General features: G+C 43.7%; 1 protein-coding gene across 2 annotated transcripts; it reads left to right on the top strand.

Moving 5' to 3' along the window:
* The first annotated feature begins 741 nt into the window (after positions 1-741).
* Positions 742-15236, top strand: RPL36 (ribosomal protein L36). Of its 2 annotated transcripts, none has more exons than XM_069649598.1 (4): positions 742-865; positions 5113-5207; positions 9907-10041; positions 15092-15236. In XM_069649598.1, the coding sequence occupies exons 1-4, from the start codon at positions 754-756 to the stop codon at positions 15179-15181; spliced, it is 432 nt and encodes a 143-aa protein (XP_069505699.1). In that variant the 5' UTR covers positions 742-753; the 3' UTR covers positions 15182-15236. The 2 variants fall into 2 exon arrangements, with proteins under 2 accessions (XP_069505699.1, XP_069505700.1); XM_069649599.1 differs by lacking the exon at positions 742-865 and adding an exon at positions 895-1112.
* The last annotated feature ends 3671 nt before the right edge of the window (positions 15237-18907 follow it).

Raw genomic sequence — 18907 nt, 5'->3', positions numbered from 1 at the left:
TAATCGGCAAGTCATCCTAAAGTCATCAGGGACAAAGAGTTTCCTAAAATAGGGATGATGCTGGCATCATCAGCAGGTCATCCTAAGCTCATCCCCAAATCATCACCCACCATTCTGAGACATTTGCTGATGACTTTAACAGCTTGATGACTTCTGATGATGTGGGAATGACTTCTAATGTAGTTCGATGATCATCAGATGACTCCAGGATGATCTCTAAAGTCATCCTTTTAGACTAGGGATTCTGTCTCCCTCTTTGAGGGCTGGCCATTCAATATGTAACGTCTACTGATATCTCTGTTGAAAATATCATACAACTTTTTGAACAGACAAAATGGCATGTCATTTTGTTCATTGATGCCATTCCTGTGATGTCATCGTTATGCTAATTAATCATTTTGAAACTTGAAAGATCCTACATATTTTTGGTCAAAAGACTATTGGGCAAGTGTGGAAGGGCCATCCTCTGAAGGACCGAAGTTCATCCAGTGTTGCAAAAATGATAAAAACTCTAGAAGGAAGAATCGAAACAATGCAATACTTTTAACATTTGACATAGATATGCTTAAAACAGTAATTAATAACATTATAGAAAGTATACAAGTTAGGTGCTTGAAAGACCGAGAGTGAAAGACTCATTAATGTTTCAACATCGAAACCATATAAAAACGGCTTAAATCGATTACACTTCTTTCAGATTGTATTGGGGATTACTACAATGCAACCATTCAGAGATGGCCGCCATGTCACTTAATGAACTCTTGGAAGTGGGCGTGTGCAATCCGTCGTCGATTTCTTAGCCCTAGAAGTTTGAACGTCCGGTTCTTTTCTTTCCTTCCGGTGTGTCCGCCATCACGGATAACAGGTATGAATGTTAGCTGCTTAGGGTCGCTAATATTTGTGATGTACAATCCGTTGTCATCGACGTTGTCTTTGGGGCAGGGCTGGGGAAAGCGGCGGTTTCGCCCAGACGTTAGGGGTGGGGGTGGACGTGCGGGATCGCAACAGCTAGGGAGATGATATGACATGACATATTCTTCGTTGCTTCGGTACCACCTGGCATGACAATTAAGGCGAATATGTATACACCTGAAGCACCCTTGCTGAGCCAGGTCTGTTCCTGAAATGTGGGGAGAGATATGTGAAATTGTGGCTGGCGGGGTTGTCTGTTTACCTCCACACGCTCCTTTGATTAATCTGTCTTGAGGCAGTCCTTTCCCATCGTCTCGTGATAGAGCGGATAGAGGATCCCATACATGAGATGCTGGTCGTAAGAGCACTGCTCTGCCAACTATTTTGAAATGGGTAATTGCTTGCGAGCGGGATCTCATTGACGTTTACGAACGCTTGAGTATGGAGGAGAACAAATGATTACGCAGATTGGCAAACACGTCGGCGTACACTTATGGTACAAAGTTACAACTACCACGGGATCGCTTATTCTCTGTTCTTAAAGCTGCAACTGCTTAAAATGAAGAAACATGACCCTGTCCCTATTGCAGCAGCACCTGTTTTGTGTTTGTAAAGTTTATACACTTTTTTTAAAATATGTATTTTGTATTGAACAATGAACTCTTTGCAGAGTGCTTTTGAAAAGGTCAAGGTGATAATTGGACAGGTAATAGTGCAGTCAGTGACGGTGATTCTAGTGAGAGCGGGGGGATAGCATAGGCGGGAGCCATTGTTCGGTAGTGTATACGGTTAGCATTATGGCAGTTGATTATCTGCTGTTTGTAGCCTAGAAAAGCCTTGTTAGTGGCAGCTACCTGGTGCCATGCATTCCTATGTGTTAATGGTCTGGGAATGGCTTTCAACCACTAATGGTACACTCGCTAAGCTATCTTCCCATAATAACTATTAGAAACTGTAGAAGAGCATTGGGTCCCATGTAGAATGCATAAAATGGCATGGAAGGCTGGACCCAATTTTGTTGGTCTCGTGCACGATTACAGAGCCTCTCCTACTGAGAACCAACGTGGCTCAAATACCCTGTTCTATGGAATTTCTTCCTCAGGAGGGTCTACAACCATGTTTTAGCTTGCTGTAAGAGGAGAAATAACCATTTGCATGTCAGTCTGTACCACCCACAAGGGCAACCAGTACTGACATGCTAGAGAAATCTCTGAACAAGAGTACCGTCGGCAACCCCAGACACATGTTTCGGCCTTGTCAGGCCTCATTGGGGTGAGGCACAATTATGGACTTGGGACGTCCAAGACCTCCCCAGAGCACATTGGCATGACATGCAATCTCACAAGCACTGACTCATATTGGGTAGTCTTGCCAATCTTGCCTCATTTTCCAGGTCAGACTACCATATTTTGAGCACAGGCCTGAGATATAACCATAACGAAGACCATTGGCATTGGCGTTCTCATTTGGACGCTTTCAGAAACAAGATTGCAAGTCCTTTTTTATTTCACAATGCACCTTATGTGGCCACTGGTTGCTAGATCCTACCAAATCTGACTCCCTTTCCATGCTCGTGGGACATTAAGAGCTGGTTCTAAATTGAAGTGAACTGGGATCTAGTTACCTCCTGCTTGTACACTAGAAGAGTCTGATTAGCCTAACACAATGATCAAGAGCTACTCCTAGGCCAACTGAGTGAATAAACGCATCGGGAACAATTCTGAGACACGTGTATAAAGCATTTTAAGAAAAAGGGGTCATACATAATGGGTACAATGTTTCCATCTAGATTTGTGGAACATTATGTACTAGCTCCTTGTTACCAGTGGTAGTTCCTCGTCACTGGTTAATGCTGGATACCTAGCAGCTGCTTTTAGCTCCTGCTTGACTAAGCTCAATTCCGAGCCCTGAAAGACGGCTTGTGTTGGTAAAACTTAATGTTGTATAAGAACACTTTGTAATACTACATGATACCCACTGCTGTTATTGCTATGTTGACAATATACATAAAACAAAAAAATGCCAATGTACTATCATAATCCTATCCTGGGCATAAAAAACTTACAAACCCATGGTTGTCTTTGTCTACAATGTTTCCAGATTTGTTAATATGGGTAAGTCTTCTCTTAAATGTATGGAGGCAACCCTTATGCTTTATCACGAACAGCAGCAATTTAACAGCAAAACGCTCCAACTAGTTTTCCCATTAGTCCCAGGGGAAAGAGTCCAAAAAAATGGCCCGACATTTACCTCTAACCAAAACGCTATGCGTACATTTGGTTAATCAGCTTCTCCATGTCGGCAAAACTTAAGATTATCTAAAATTCAGAGAACTGCTAAAGACATGCCCGTTTCACTCACAGAGCTAAACGGGAAACACTGTTGAAGAGGTACGGCTAACATAACGCCCAAAATAACCAAAACCTGGACATCCAATGGACCAATTAGTGCAAACCACCCTACAAGAATATTATCCCTACCAGACCAACTTAACCAACAGAGGGGCACAAATGATGCCCATCACTGTTTTTTCAATATCCCGCTTAGTTGCCCTCAAACGCAACTAAGTACACCCATACCTCTACCGTAGCAGAAAAATAAAACCACAAACTGCAGAAAACTAAAGCTCATACACACTAGTACGCTGAACACCACCTAACCCAACGCACGAACAACCCTAGCACACATGACTGTTTTTTTTTTCGAATGGAAACTTCCAATAACACATCAAAGCTCTCCCTCTATATTCCACTAATCGCCTCCCCACAAGTACTTTTCAGAGTGCCTGGAGACCATGAAAATGTCGGTGTGTGGTACAAATCACAATAGCATGGGCCCTCTTCCTCTGCCTTCCTGTGAGGAAAAACACCTTGGGTCCCTCTTCAACTCCTCCTTGCATCAGACCTTTCCAAGAAGGCCAATTACCAGCTGCACCTCCTTAAAGATACTCTGTCTTTTCTCACTTCCTCCAGAAGCTCATTGTCTCCATAACCCTGGTTCTCTCTAGGTTGGACTACTGTAACAGCCTCTTTCTCAACCTGCCTTCCTCTACTCTTCCCTCTGCAACTAATCCAATCCTTGGCCTCGAGTCCAGGGACGGTATCTCTCCAGCCCTGGTGGCTGCAAGGTTAAAGCAAGACCCTTTGCATTGTTTACAAGGTTTTCTGGAGCCGGAGCCCAGACTACATCCAACACTCTAGCCCTTCACTCTGCTGCCTCCAACTTTCTGAGGTCAGATGCTTCTCCAGGCAGAGTAGGGGACATGTCACTTTCCTCTATAGGTGCCTCCCTGCCCATCTCAAACTTGAGCCAGACCACCTGAAATTATGGAAGTAGCTCAAGACTTTCAGTTTCTCCTCTGCGTTCTCCCAACCCCACTGCTGACATCTCTCCCTATCTGCCTGCTGCACAGACTCGTTGCTTGGACACTTTTAACTGGGTACCAGGCTCTGACAAGTATCCCCCTGCGCTGCCTCCAGTCCTATCGCGTGCTATGGGCTGTAACTGTAATCTCTACTGTCCCCTGCCTCCTTACACTTAAAACCCAGAACTGCACTGCCCTGGCTCACTTTCCCTCTTCCTTGCACTCGCCCCCTGCTCATTTCGCTACAGCACGTGCACGATCTGAATGACACGAGGCCTACCTAGTAAGATAGTTTGTCTTGTCTTCCCGCCGTACCCTACCTTGTCGTGCCTAGAAACACCTATGTACATGCGCATTATAGATGACTTATCATATAACGTCAGCTTATTAAGATGCTCCAAACGGGAACCACCATTGGCGTAGCATCCTTTGGTTTTATCTTTAAAAAAAATCTTTAAGCATGTTCACATGCCATTACACTGGACCTCATTAAGACTTTGTCGGTGTTCCGGTGGTAAATCTGCCGAAATGTTGCCAAACTCGAATGCTGTTACCGCCACTTGGTCCCGTGGAGTTGCATGGGATTGCAAGTGTTGGTAATTCCCAATTTTTTGGCATCCGTACGATTAACTGGGGATAGCTGAAGAATTTACCTCCAGCAACAGGCTGACAGTAAAACCACCACTCTTCCTCGATAATTCCACCGGCGTTAACTCTGCCAAACTATAATTTGGCGGTAATGGAATTTACACCCTTTTTTTCTTTTTCCTGCACCACCAAACTTGTAATGAGGCTAAACTACCTTCATTGATGTCCTTTGTTTTCTTATTTTATAGAAATGGCGATCAGATATCCCATGGCCGTTGGCCTCAACAAAGGCCACCAGGTTACCAAGAATGTTTACAAGCCCAGGCAGTGCCGCAGGAGAGGGGTGAGTGGAACAGAATCACTTTGCTGTTGTGTTGATTTCTAGTGCTGGCAAATATTGGAAATGTTATCCACTTACGTTGGTTAATGTACATTATTTTTGTCTTGTGCAATCTTTGTTTCGACTTGAAGCAGCATCAATGCAACTTCTGAGACAAGTGCAAATTATGCCACATGTCTTGCTTCTGGGTATTAAAGCAATTTTCAGTCTCTGTACACGCTGCCTGATTAAACAGAATAGTTGGCACAATTGAGTCTATTTGGCCCCAATTACGTTTTGGGCTATAGCCTTCTGGTAAAAAAAAATGTAAAAAATCCCAGCCTTATGAAAACCGTAAGAGGTTGGGCCCTATTCATCTGAGAGTTGTTATGGGTGGAATTGGTTTGTAGAGATTGATGAAAATAAGTGGATACAGTCCAATTTTATAGTGATTTGTTTATTTACAATTTGTCAGCCAACGTGCGTTTCGACCCACCAGGGTCTTTCTCAAGGCTATGATGTTAAATAGTGACATAGTATCATTGTGTGGATGTGTGCACAACAGAGTAGTGATTCCCAGATAATTGCACAATATAATGATGCATCGTTTGGGGATGAGTGACCATGGCATAGTTAAAATGAGTTATAATAAGTGTGTGGACGATGCATCGTGATTGGTGAACATAGTATATATTTGGCATGATTGTAATCCCAAATGAGTTTGATATACATACATGAATATCAGCAGGCATAATGATTTTGAAAAGAACGAATGCACCAGGTATGGGGTGGGTGCGGGGAATGAGAGGTTGACTGTTAGCATGGTAGTTGCCTTGGGTGAATGTTCACGAATTGTGGTCAGGATCTGGTCTTAACGTGTAGGTAATAGATGCAGGTGTTGCTTGGTCGGGGTGCATCCAGGTCTGGTGTGAAACCGTGCGCCTTGTGAGAAGCACAAGATCCAATATGGGTGAGTGTCCCTGGTCAGTGTAGACCCTGATAAGGTCTGGTAAGCCATAGGCATGTCACAGTATTAGTTTTATGGCGGTATGATAACCTTCTTGCCAAATGACGGTATATCATGGTTATCGCGGTATAGCAGGTGGAGTTAACTAACCTTTTAGAAAATATTTGTTAAGGTCATACATGGTCAGATTTATCATCACAAACAAAACCAGGCACCCAGGGCCAGAATTGGGCTTTTCAACATAATTTCCACTGAAATGCCACCCCTTGCTTCCACCAAACACACGTGTGGGGGGGGTTTGCTGCGACTGGCAAAGCAAACTGGCTTTTAGCTCCCCCACTGGCTACTGGTGAAGATGAACATGTTGCCATCTTGATAAACTGCATGCCACAGATCAGTGGAGGCTGATGGTAGTATCCGCTTGTGAGCATACACACAAACACGCACACACACTTTTTTTTTTATGTTACAGCCTTTAGTTTACTTGCGGACCAAAAAAATGTTCAGTAATCACGGGCATGTTACCCCTTTGGTATGGCAGCAGGGAGTACCCACAGAGATGAGTGAATTTCACAGTCACTTATTATATGTAAATTCAATGATGGAACCAGGGAAATCCCCCATTGTCATATTTAGCAAACATTATCCATTATAAATATGTAAACCCTTTTCCTTCTTGGCACTGTATTTATTCTTCCTATTGCTAACATTAATTTTATGTCAGGCACATGTGGTTTATGGAATGGCATTAAGAACTGCTCCAACTGAAAATACTTGGCAGACTGCACATCCAACAGTCCAAGACCGCGCAGCCCTTGCTTACTGCAGCCTTTCCAAATCAGATTGAAAAGCACACTTAACGGTATACCGGTATAAACAATGTGACGGTTATTATTGTTCAATTAAGTTTCTTTAACGGTATACCGTTATACTGTTACATCCCTAGTAAGCCACTTTGGGCTGAGTAGCCTGTCTGGATGAAGATGTTCGAACACTTGTTTAGATGAGTTAATGCATGGGGGGGTCTTAGTTTTCAGTTCATGCATATTGTTGTGGTGAAGTGTTATTGTGGGCACAAAATGTGGGCACATAGGTAATACTGTGAAGTGCTGAAATTTACCAGTTAGTGGGGCAGTGTTTGTGATGCAGCAAATGCTTGTTGAGACAGAGTCCTGGTGTGAGGTGGCAGTACTGTTGGGGGCATGCATAGCGATTTATGTCGTGACGGCGGGGAGTTGTGGTTCAGTTAATTCGAAATAGTGTTTGGGAGCTTAGAAGCGGGTGCTCTTTGCAATACGAGTAATGGTTGGAGCATGGTAAGAGGCCGTGCAGCGTAATAACGTGATGGCTGTGACACTCACAGCCAGGGAGAGTTGGCGTGCAGAGCAATGGCTAAGGAGGGTGTTGTGTGAGTGACGTCTAATGTAACACTTGAGAGCACATAGGCCGGGGCTTGTGTTCCTAATTCGGTCACAGCGATCTTTCGATGCTTGTAAAAAAGCACTATCAAATTGGACTGTTTCCACTTTTATCAATCTCTACAAACCAATTTCATCCAAAACCCAGCACTCTGGTGAATAGGCCCCAACTTTTGTCTCTTGCAAACATTATGCGTAGAGAAAGAAGGGCACTTTCTCATGGGTACCCAATCACCAGCAGCAGGGTATTTTCCATCAAGCGCAGTGATCAGCCTTTTCTACTGCCCATCGCCTACCTATATGAAAACAGCGTAATTGGTGAACAGGAGACTATAGGGAGAAAATAATGCCCCTTGCACTCCCCTCTTTCTGTTCTTCCTCCCCTTGCTCCCTTACTCTGGAATTCTCTTCTCTGCGCTAGTACCACTCCTATTTAAATCCAAACTCCTAGCTCTCCTTTCTACGCCACCACATCTTCCTCCTCCTACATTTTGTGGATTGTTTGAATTGGCATAGTTTTTTTTGTTTGTACTTGCTGCCGATTCTCATCTATTGGAGGCTTACCTTAACTATTATGTGAGTAGTGAGTCCATTTTTAGCCGTAGATGTTTTAACGTGTCCTAGACAGCAGAGACGCACATTGAAGGTATTCCACCACCCCATCATCCTGGGACGGGAAAGGTTGGCATTGGAGGCGTTCCTTCATTATTGGGCTGGCTGGCATATGATGAAACTTCATGTCTCTTCTCCGAACACAAAGCTGTGGAGAGCTAGTATTCTGATCCAGCCAGCATGATTTTGAATTCCCTGTGCCGTCTCTGCCGCTGTCATCACATTTAGGGATATGCATTTAGACTATAGCCTCTTAAAAATCCAAGCCCTATATGAAATGGATTAAATAGTGAACAGGAAACTGTGGAGGGAAAAAAAGCCCCTTGCTCTCCCTCTGCCCTACTCCCACTCTATTTGAATCAAAACCCCTAGCTTTCCTCCTTTATGAAGAACCCCCTCTTCTCTCCCCCTCCTCTCCCCCCTTACCCCCCCCCCCTATGACCAGCCTGCAGCACCTATCCCTCACCACTTCATAAAACATAGCACTTCCTCTGCTAGCCCGATCCTATATCATGCTCTACTGTCCTTGTCCTGGTTCATGTTTCTACCTCCCTTGCATCATCTGGTCTTATAACCACATAATCTGACCCATTGTTAGACACTGGTCCACTGCTCTGTAAATGTTTTGTAAGAGTTTTTGTGACAAATGCATTTTATCTGGTAATTTTCATTAAATAAAATCTTAATGTTAAAGCTCAGTTCTTTGCTGTCCATGTTTAAACACGTAAATGTGTAATATGGTGTTTGCACCTGCTACCTGGGTTGAAATTTGCAATGCTGTGGTACCATGACTGACAGTTGGTCATACAAGTTATGGGAGTCATGCAGAGAGAATGCTTATAACCTGTACTCTCCCTTACCTACTAGCCTCATACCTAAAATATATTAAAAGTACTTCTTCCTTTTGTACTCTCGTATCCTGGTGTTCCTTCAGTCCTTGCACTGCACAATGCTTATTGCAACTCCTCGAGGTACCCTCCCATTCCTCACTTTTCCCTAGAAACTCAATGTCTCTAGAGCTCTGGTACTCTGTGCTGGACTACTGCAACAGCCTCTTCCTTAATCTACCCTCTTCCTCTCTCTGCCCCTAGAGCAAATTCAGAATAGGGCTGTGAGATTTAGCCTGAAGCCCAGGGACTGCATCTCAACCCTAAAATCTCTCCACTATGCCCTGTTTCTTGTGGTTAATGCTTCCCTTTGTCTGCCAAGTATAACTGTCCCAAACAGGGTGTACAAATTCAAGCTACTAGCCAACCATTAGTTGCTTGCAGTCTCCCTTCTATACATGCTCACAGCACACTTTTTATTACTTGCCAAGAGTCAAATATCAATAGCCAGTGGTGAGTGCAAATATTGCATCCTTACCCAAATATGAACTTCTCCCTGTTTTTGCTCCCTGAACAGTACAGTCACCATCTTATTTTTATACATATTGGAAGTTGGGCAGCAAAAACTCGATCATAAGTGTTAAAGTCCTAATTTCTCCAATTGGTCAGATCTTTTGTTGTGTCCGATTCATGGAAAACATGCAAATCGTTAAAGAATCACAATCTGCAGTCTATGTATTTTGTATACTGTGTATTAATTGGAACCGTTGGTGTCTTGTGTCCTTTGTCTTCCTCAGTGTCATGCTTACAAAATGTAATCTTATGGGGTGGGTGGTTTGTGCATTACTCAAAGTTACTTTTTTTAGTGCTGTTTTAACTGTTGGCTTTCCCCCCACTAGCGCTTGACGAAGCACACCAAGTTTGTCAGGGACATGATTCGTGAAGTGTGTGGCTTTGCCCCTTATGAAAGGCGTGCTATGGAGTTGCTCAAAGTATCCAAGGACAAGCGTGCTCTGAAATTTATCAAGAAAAGGGTATGTAAAAAAAAAAAAAAAATCCCCTTTCTCTCTTGGAGTCGAGTCTGTTTTTAGCATGGGATGTTTAACACGGCCCGAACACTGTCTGGATAGGGAATACACATTGGCGGTATTCACGTTGCTGCAATCCACTGTATGGATAGGGCTAGTGTTGGAGGCAGCCCTCTATTATTGGGTGGGCTGGCATATGATGAAGCTTCATGTCTCTTCTCCAGAAAACAAAGCTGTGGAGAGCTAGCATTCTGATCCAGCCAGCATGTATTGAGCTCCTCTGCCGCTGTCCCCAAAGTGACCTACATCTGCAAACGTATCTTTTTTATCTAGTAAACTGGGTGAATCCCAGACTTTGGGCTAGAGATAACCAAGCCCCACCACTATCTGCAAGACAAGAACTAGTCTTAATCCCCATGGGGGCGCTCTGCTTTCTAGGGTGTCACTAATCTCATTGCTCTGCACAAATTTGTTTTTTGGTCGGTGACTAAACGGGCACAAAGGGTTTGGGGGTTTGGGAGTCTCTGCTTTTGACCTTCAGTTTAATTTACAGAGTAGCATTACAACACAAGTCACACTACACTAAATCAGCATAGGCTCTGAAGCATTTTGTTTTTAAAGGGTCACAGTAAGAACTTTCCTGGCACTAGATTATGTTGAAAGGATTCCAATAATGCTACTTGCATTGTGAAACACCACCTCTGGCTAGTAGTTTCCAACTCGTTTCTAAACATACTGACCTTGAGTAAACTGAGGAACCACTTCTGATTTGGAACTTATTTACAGAAGTACACCTGTTCAGTGTAGCTCCACAGACCAGCCATCTGCCGCACCCACTCCTTACTCACTTTCTATGGCTTTCTTCTGGCAAGGTCACGCTGGTTTTTGTGCGAGGTGTCCATTCTTTCCGCCTCCTGGATAGTGCAGGACAATAGAATCCAGGCACTTTGCTGGACTACTCGTGAGATCTCTGGCTATTCAGCTAGAAGCATACCTTCAAGGGTTTCTGTTGTGATGCACACAAAGCATATGTTGCGCTGACCGGCTCTGCGAATTCTGAAGCTGAGAGAAGGGGCTGCACAGAAGTATGTAACTAATCACTGCAACCGTAGTGCACACCAAGCTTGAATGACACTTGGTACAAGGGGAAGTTGCAGAGCTTGCAGGTTTAATATATTGAATATATGCTTGGACATTTCCCATGATTCTGCAGGCCTTTTAACACTCGCGTGCATGTGGGGGGGTAGGAAGGGGTCACAGTGGAACGCTCTGTTCTCTTCTAGATCACCTTCCCAACATGTTTCTGTCCACACGATCAACGAGGCCACTGTGTTAATGCATGACGTATTGTGCACGTAGTCTAGTGACATAAACGCCCCAGTTGCTGTCAAAGTAATACTCTGAGCAAACCACTAGATGGCAGTCTTTTCTTAGGGCATGATTCTAGGCAGATACATGCCACAGAGAGATGATTACACATTAAGTAATTTTTCTCTCAACAGATGTGTAACATTACACCTCATTTATCACCATCTTCGTTAACTCCGACCCGGCAATGACTCCTATCACAATAAGTACACACAATCTATACGGACACAAAAGGGAGCAAGTTTGTTTGTTCCAAGAGTGGCAAGACCTGTGAATGAATATGCTTCAGATAGCAGAACCAGGAATTTGCAATTAACTGGCAGCCAAATTGAGCAGGTGGCTCACTGAATAATGCACTATGGGTCACCTGGAAAGAGATATTTCTTATCACCCGCCCCGACTCAGAGTTAAAATTTCATTGTATATCATGATTATCTTCATTGACCCAAGTGAGCATAAAGTCTGGCACTCCTAGAGCCATAAGAGGTCAGGGAAAATACTTTCCCCAATACACACACTTAAGTGGCGTGGCTCCTGAAGTTTGGACACTTCCATTTATCTAATTGCATGGAACTATTGGCCAAAACATTAAATTCACACACGTTGATCTAAATGCTAAATGTTTTATTTAGCAGCAGGGCCACTACAAGGCCATGGAAGGTAATTTAATGCATACATGTCTGATATAGCAAGAAGGTATGTCTGGCATTTTGGCATGTTATGTTACTTTGCATTTATATAGCGTCTTATATACCATTGAACCGAAGTTCAGGTCAGTAGAGTCAAAGGTGTGTATGAGCACCGGATGTGTGCAGCTGGTGCAGTATTTGTGTAAAAGCTGCTTCTTAGCGGTAGGTGTGGTGGTTGAGGGGTCAATAGTATGTGTCAGTTCTGGCAGGATTTATCCAGATCGCTTGCGGCTGCGTTAGGCCTGAAGAGAACGCCTGGCTGGCGGGTGGGTAACCAGCAGTGTTTATTTAGAGTGATGGGCAGAATGTTGGTATGAGAACAGTTATAGTAGGCATCCTGCATACATACCAGTGGTTAAAGCATTTGTGAGGTATGCAAGGAATTATCTCAACAGTGTAATTGGCTCAGAGGTGGAAATGTAATTTTAATCACATTTTCGCCAGGGAGGAAACTAGTTTCAAGCCACTAACAGGGTATGAAGTCACTTGGCACCTCAACTCTACACATACAAAACAATTCCTTACAAGTTTGAGTCGATTCTCACTAGCCAGTGGCTAGTATTGAGTGTAAGTTTTCTCCCTGTTGTCACCATTTAAACCAATGCTTACATGCAACTTAAGATGACTTGCTGAACTATGGTCGCACTAGTTACAGGCTGTCAGTAGAAGAGACTTTACTACGCAATCGCCTCTGTGCAAAGCTTGTCCTGGTGTTGGCGTACAGTCTCCACTAGAGGTATTTGACCATTGTCTGTGGAGGAAACTGGAAGTGTTGGGTACAGAGCTAGAAGTGCCTGCCCCATCCAGTGTCGTTTTATTTTTTTATTCCTACTTTTGATACTATTACTTGTCAGTAGTCATTTTCCACTGTTTGGCCATAGGTAGTATTTTTATACCTTTTGTCAAGTGTGTTCCTTGACTGCTATACTGTGTGCTCCTTGTGGACCCATACAAGCTCACAACCTCTTGAGACTTAGCCTAGACTACTTGCCTTGCTACCTTGAACTAACTAGATTGGCTACAGCTCCCAGAGTTGTGCCTGTCGCAATATTAGGTTTGCCTCCTATACATCTGTCCACCAGGCCAGAGTATTGAAAAGGAGTCCTGACAGAAACTTAGTTTTAAACCACCCAGGAGCAAAAACGCAAGTGAAGACCAGACCAGATTGCACACAACTTGGTAACACAGAAATGCACACCATAGCAGAAAGGTCTCAGTGGGGCACAACTCTGAAGCGACACGAGAAGTTGGCAATAACATTTGGGGGCAAAACTGAGGGACACCACAAAGGGGCAAAGCCATAGTAAGCCACAGCGCAAAGCAGCCCACGGCCAAGATCATTGCATCTTATCAGGTGGGTAAAGGATATTTGGGCTGTTCCACTAAACAATCTCCTCAACGACTTTGCAGCTCTCATGATTGAGGTGCATTTGACCCCCCCCCCCTTACAGCTGTCTGACCCACGCAGTCATTTCCACTACCGATCTGTGCAATAATTCTAAATTAAAACTTTAAATAATTTGCTGTAGCCTATTCTAGGCCTAAAAATGAACACCCTCCACTAGCCATTGGTGAGTGATAATTGACTTGGTGTGTGTGTGTGTGTATAAAAAAAAAAGTGAATGAGATGAAAGAATTATTATTTTGCAAAATTCAGTGTGTTAAAGGGCAAAGTTGACTAAATAAAGTTGGACATCGAGAAGGGCTTGGAAGGATGTGAAAAGCCTGGGTAAATGTCAGTGCCCAAGATATATCCAGCACATCTGTAGCCTAAATGAAGGTAGAGGAATCTTGAGACTTCAGAAATGCCTTCTTTTCCAGAGAGGTGGTGAGGCAAGCCCATGTAGTTGGTAGTCGAGACCGATAGAGGGTAATTAGCAGAACACTGGCTCAGCGTTCAGTGTTTTTCACAGGCCCTTCCTGAGCTCGATAAATTCCCATTTCTGAGGGTTACGCATTTGGAGGACACCCAACCTTGTTGGCAAGTGTTCCCTGAGCTCGACTGCTGCACCTTTTGTGCTACCAACTAGATGGCAGGGGACAGCCATTCCAGTGACATGCAGAAGACCATTAAGTACAGCAGAGAATTATCAAATGAGATTAGCTAGGCCTCCATTTTGTGGATTGAGGGTGTGATTAATAAAACTTGGCACCCAGCCTTTTTTGTGATGGCACTGTTAAAATGAGGAGGATTAGAGGTTGCTTGGGGGTCGGAGGGAGGGGACTGTGACATGTTTATACAAGGTTTTATTTTTGCAAACTTGACTCACCAAAAACTTGCAACTGTTTTGGGGAGTCAGGTGATTTTTCAGGGTAAAATGTAATCTGATATTTGGAAAATATGTTGCTCTTATCAGCTTCTTTCAAAGACCTCTGGAATGCCATTCGTGGAAGCTTGATAACCCTGCTGCACCTATAGTGTACACTTCTTTGACAGTACGGGTATAGCCCAAGTGTCAGCTATGCAATTCAAGCCAACCACTCTCTCCAAACCTATAACCAGTAGCTACTTATTTTGAACACTGAATGTAGTCCAACTGCTAGTTTGCAGCCCCACACACGCTTTGGTCTCCTTGTGCATCATCTGTGATGTAGCTTGGGTCTCTAGGCACAGCATATTTGGGACCTCAAACTTTAAAATGGCTAGTCCCTTCTAACAGATAGTGGGGGATGGGAGTTGAAGGTGGGCAATGAGAAACATGATGTGCCTTTTTATGCACCTTTTTTTTTTAACAAGTTATAGTCCGATCTTAATTGCAAGCTTAAACATTAATTCTAGGGAACCATCGTACCGTGTAACCTATTTACGAGAGGATAGCTCGGGAGCAACAGGTTTGTCTTGGAAGCAAGACCACGCAGGTTGAAATCCCGGTCACATGCTTAGTGATCTCCGGTATAAACGGCTTTATTCTTAACTGCCTGCACGTGGGTTTTACTTGTTAGTATGCTTTGGTTTGCACCAGTCAACTGATAAACATCCATTTGTTCCTTCCTTGTAGATTGGTACTCATATTCGTGCCAAGCGAAAGAGAGAAGAGCTCAGCAACGTCCTGTCTGCAATGAGAAAGGCTGCTGCCAAGAAGGATTAAGCTGTACACATTTCTGTAACAATAAAAGTTTTCATAAAATGTTCATGGCTAACCATTTTTGTTGTCTTGCCTCAATGATGTGAAATACTGTACTGATCTGTTTCGCCCCGTTTTTTGTAATGGAGTGTTGCATAGATGAGTCTGCAATGCACGTTTTTTATGTAACTCCTTTCTCGTAAGCATATTCAAATTTACTTTGTGTGCATCTTACGGCCATTGAAGTTGTTTCAAGAGAGCCAAAAGTATATATTTTTGTTATGGTTTAAGAAGCAAACCTTTCACCCAACAATTACTTTTTTAAATGCTCCTAGTAGCATATCTTCTGAGATACTTGCTTCTTCCATAAAACTGGTACTCATGAAGTTATTGTGACGGTCTTGTTTTGAGTGGGAAACCTCCCCAAGAATGGAAAACAAGGATTCACCAAGAAGTCTCAAATTTGCATATTCGTATGAATACCACATACAGCATAGGCCAACTTCAGGCACACAATTCTATTGGTAAAGACAGAGGTAAACTCAATACAGCCCGCCAAAGCTTCCCTTCAATACATTCAGTGTGTGTCTAATCGTTGGCGATAAGAGCTCCAGACCATACAAGATGGATGGAATTATTGTAATCAATCAATTTAATGAAAAATTTACAGTACAGATACTCCACCCTATTTAGGGCTCTGTCCAGAAGGATACATTTCTCGGCATATTCCAACCAACTCTTAAATTTATGTATGAAGATCTGGAATATAGAAGTTAAAGGGTCAGGGTAAGCGCACATACCTGGTGCAAATCCCTATCAAACACATCTTTTTAAGAGTTCCCTCAGAGCATAAACACATCTTTAAATTATTCTGAATAGAACTTCAATAACCTATTATGAAGACAATGAGGGATTCTTCACTTAACTATAATAAGAATTCTGTGGTCCACCCTATCAAGGCTGCAGATATATGCTAGCTGAATAACGGGGAACGCCTTTTTACGGCATGATATATGGCATTTGTATTGTTGCCCATGCCCTTTCGAAAAACCAGTTTGCAGGGCACTCAATCTTTTAGTATTATCCAACTAATTGGATCTTTCAAAACAAACCCAGCTAGACTGATTTATATTGTACACTGAAGTATAAATGTCATCAAGTTCCAAGCTACTCGCAGATGCGTTCGTTCGTTACTTGTTTGCAGCCGTGTTGGTTTGAATTCTTTTAATGTTGCATGTAGCCCAACTGAACGTCCTTTAGCCTATAGTCCTAATTTGGGGTTGTGTGAGGGAAGGTATTTAGTTGCCGTTTGATGTTTTAGTGCTGGTCCTGAATGGCGATATGTGACAACTGGACCATCATTTCAGCCAGTTTTTGGTACTGGTACGGCATTCCTATTTGAATACTGTCCATGTCTATGAAGCTAGGTGGTTATGTTGAATGGTTTAGAGCCACTGACATTGCATTCTTTCCCACATCAAATTGCACACTGCTTGTGTGTGACTATTTAGGTTCTAGTACCATTGTGGCCCAGGCTTGCTAGGACCTTGAGTGGATTGAATTGACTGCGTTGCCCTAAATAGTTAGTCAACAGGCATAATAGCAGAGGACAGTGTGCTGGTGTGGTTTGATAATGAAAATCGAGCCATGGATACAGGGCCTGCTCGGCTCAACAGATTAATTGGTTGCACAGTACTCCGTGCCGAAGGTTGGTGGTGACTTCTAACGAACTCTGAAGCCAAACTGTTATACAACGGATGCTTGCAGATGTAAGACTTGATAACCATAGATGCAACCACTGTTGTAAGCTTATTGGGGCTTAAGGCTTGTCCAAAGTGTTGTGTATTGGACCCCTGCAGCCAGAATCTAAACCAGAACCAGTCTGCAAAGGAAACTGGGTTGGGGTGATGAGGCACGGGGGGGGTGAGGACCCTAGAAATAAACAAAACAAAGAAAGGGTGCATGTTTTGGGGAAATCCTGTGTTCTGAAAAACCAAGCACTGTACATAACATCAGGGTGTAGGCTAGGGGCACCCAATGGGGAAACACGGTATCCCCTTGCCTTTGAGACCCCTTCCCCATCCTACTGTCGGATTTACTGACTTTCCAACTGCCCCCGGCCCCCCTTTCCATGTAAACACAGACGAGGAAGAGAGACTGGCAGAATGAAGAAGAGAAACTATACACCCCCCTTCCTACAGCACACTTTCCCAGTAATGAGGCCAGGATAAGTTGGGCCTCCTAACTACTCACACCTGACTTCACTTGACTCTCCCAGGTAGTATATAGGGCAGAGCATGAAGCACACTTGGAGCGAGCTGGGGGTGCTGGAAGGTGTTGAAACAGCAGTGGAAGATCAGTTGTGCTGCAGAGACCCTGGGAGACCTGGAGGAGGAACCTACCACACTGGACCTTAGGCTGCAGTGAGGGTAGAGACCTGTATTATTTGAAGTGCTCGGAACCGCGAGCAAAAGCGCATTGTAGCAATAATGCATGTGACAGAAGCCACAAAAGAAATCTGAATCACTTGAGGGTGTAACTGAAAGGAGGTGTAGTCTAAGTGGTCTTACGATGCTAAAGTCAAGGGTACAAGTCCCCCCCCCCCCCCCCCCCCGTCGTCCAGTCGAAAGTCTTTGACAGAAGGTAAAACTAAGTATAAAGCTAACCTAAGGAATTATTACCCCTTTGATGCAAACTGAGCACTGCAGATACTAGAAGGCCCCAGGAGAGGAGGCCAGTATTAACTATTTGAACTGTATCCAGTATTGTGGATTGCACGTAGGACGGCAGCCATGCGAAAGAGGCCGTGTGTTAAAAGTAAACACACTTGCTACAATATAACAGTGACCTGGCAAAATGCAATCACCTGTTGGAAGTCTCTGTATTGAACTGGCAAGTACTTTGAAGTGAAAGATTGCAAAGTACCAAGTGTGCTGCTAGTGGTTTGAAGACTCATGCCTGATAGAGAGAAGCCAGAACTGCCTACAGAGGAAGGTCTGAGCCCGGAAAAGGGGGTCTGAGTGAATCTGGAAGTGAACCAAATATTAGTTTAAAAAGACATTAAGAGCTCCTGAGTGTTATAACCTAGTAGAACTGGCATAGTTAACTGAGCTGTGATTAGAAGGCTACAGTGAACCTGATGGAGGGATACCCAGGAGGGTAGCTCAGCACAAACATGCTCGCCTTGAAAGTAAGAGAACATGGAGCACCACAGGTTCGATCCCTGGGTCCGTGCTTAGAAAGCTCTGGGTATTAAGCGCCGTATAAATACCAACAAAGTCATATTCCTGTAACAGCGCCTCAATACCAACAGTCATATTCCTGTAACGGCGCCTCAATGCCCCCGGGATGTGTGAACGCTTTAAAAATGCAACAAAAAAAAATAAGTGAAAGCGAATCCTGCATTTTGATAGTGACTGGACAGTGGTGTACAGACGGAGGACCCAATGATGGGGTATTGCAAAGTTGGGGAAGAGAGGAATCCCACATGGTGAGAGCTTGGGAAAAGTTTTGTGATGCCAAGCAAACCACATTGATTCCAGGGATGCTGCCTTTTCTTAAGCTGCTTCCTGATGCCTATAGACTCAAGGGGTGCTCAGTCATGCTGCTGTTCCGCCTTGTCCCGTAATGCAACGTGGGGAAGGAGTCCTGAACTACCGAAACCCTTTTGGACATTTCAGATTGCACTACATTTTTGTTATACATATCGTTGCCCCACACCCTTGTTAGAGTAAGGAGTATTCTTATAGG

The sequence above is a fragment of the Ambystoma mexicanum genome, chromosome 1p, assembly GCF_040938575.1.
Source record: "Ambystoma mexicanum isolate Mex_15411 chromosome 1p, UKY_AmexF1_1, whole genome shotgun sequence".
NCBI classification, from domain to species: Eukaryota; Metazoa; Chordata; class Amphibia; order Caudata; family Ambystomatidae; genus Ambystoma; species Ambystoma mexicanum.
The sequence above is the reverse complement of the archived record's forward strand: the minus strand, read 5'-3'. Positions and strand labels throughout refer to the sequence as shown.

Excerpts from the sequence above, each read along its gene's own strand:
- RPL36 (XM_069649598.1), top strand. The coding sequence starts at position 754 with ATGAACTCTTGGAAGTGGGCGTGTGCAATCCGTCGTCGATTTCTTAGC. Across the intron at positions 5,208-9,906 it reads GGCAGTGCCGCAGGAGAGGG|CGCTTGACGAAGCACACCAA; the intron begins GTGAGTGGAACA and ends TCCCCCCACTAG. Across the intron at positions 10,042-15,091 it reads TGAAATTTATCAAGAAAAGG|ATTGGTACTCATATTCGTGC; the intron begins GTATGTAAAAAA and ends CCTTCCTTGTAG.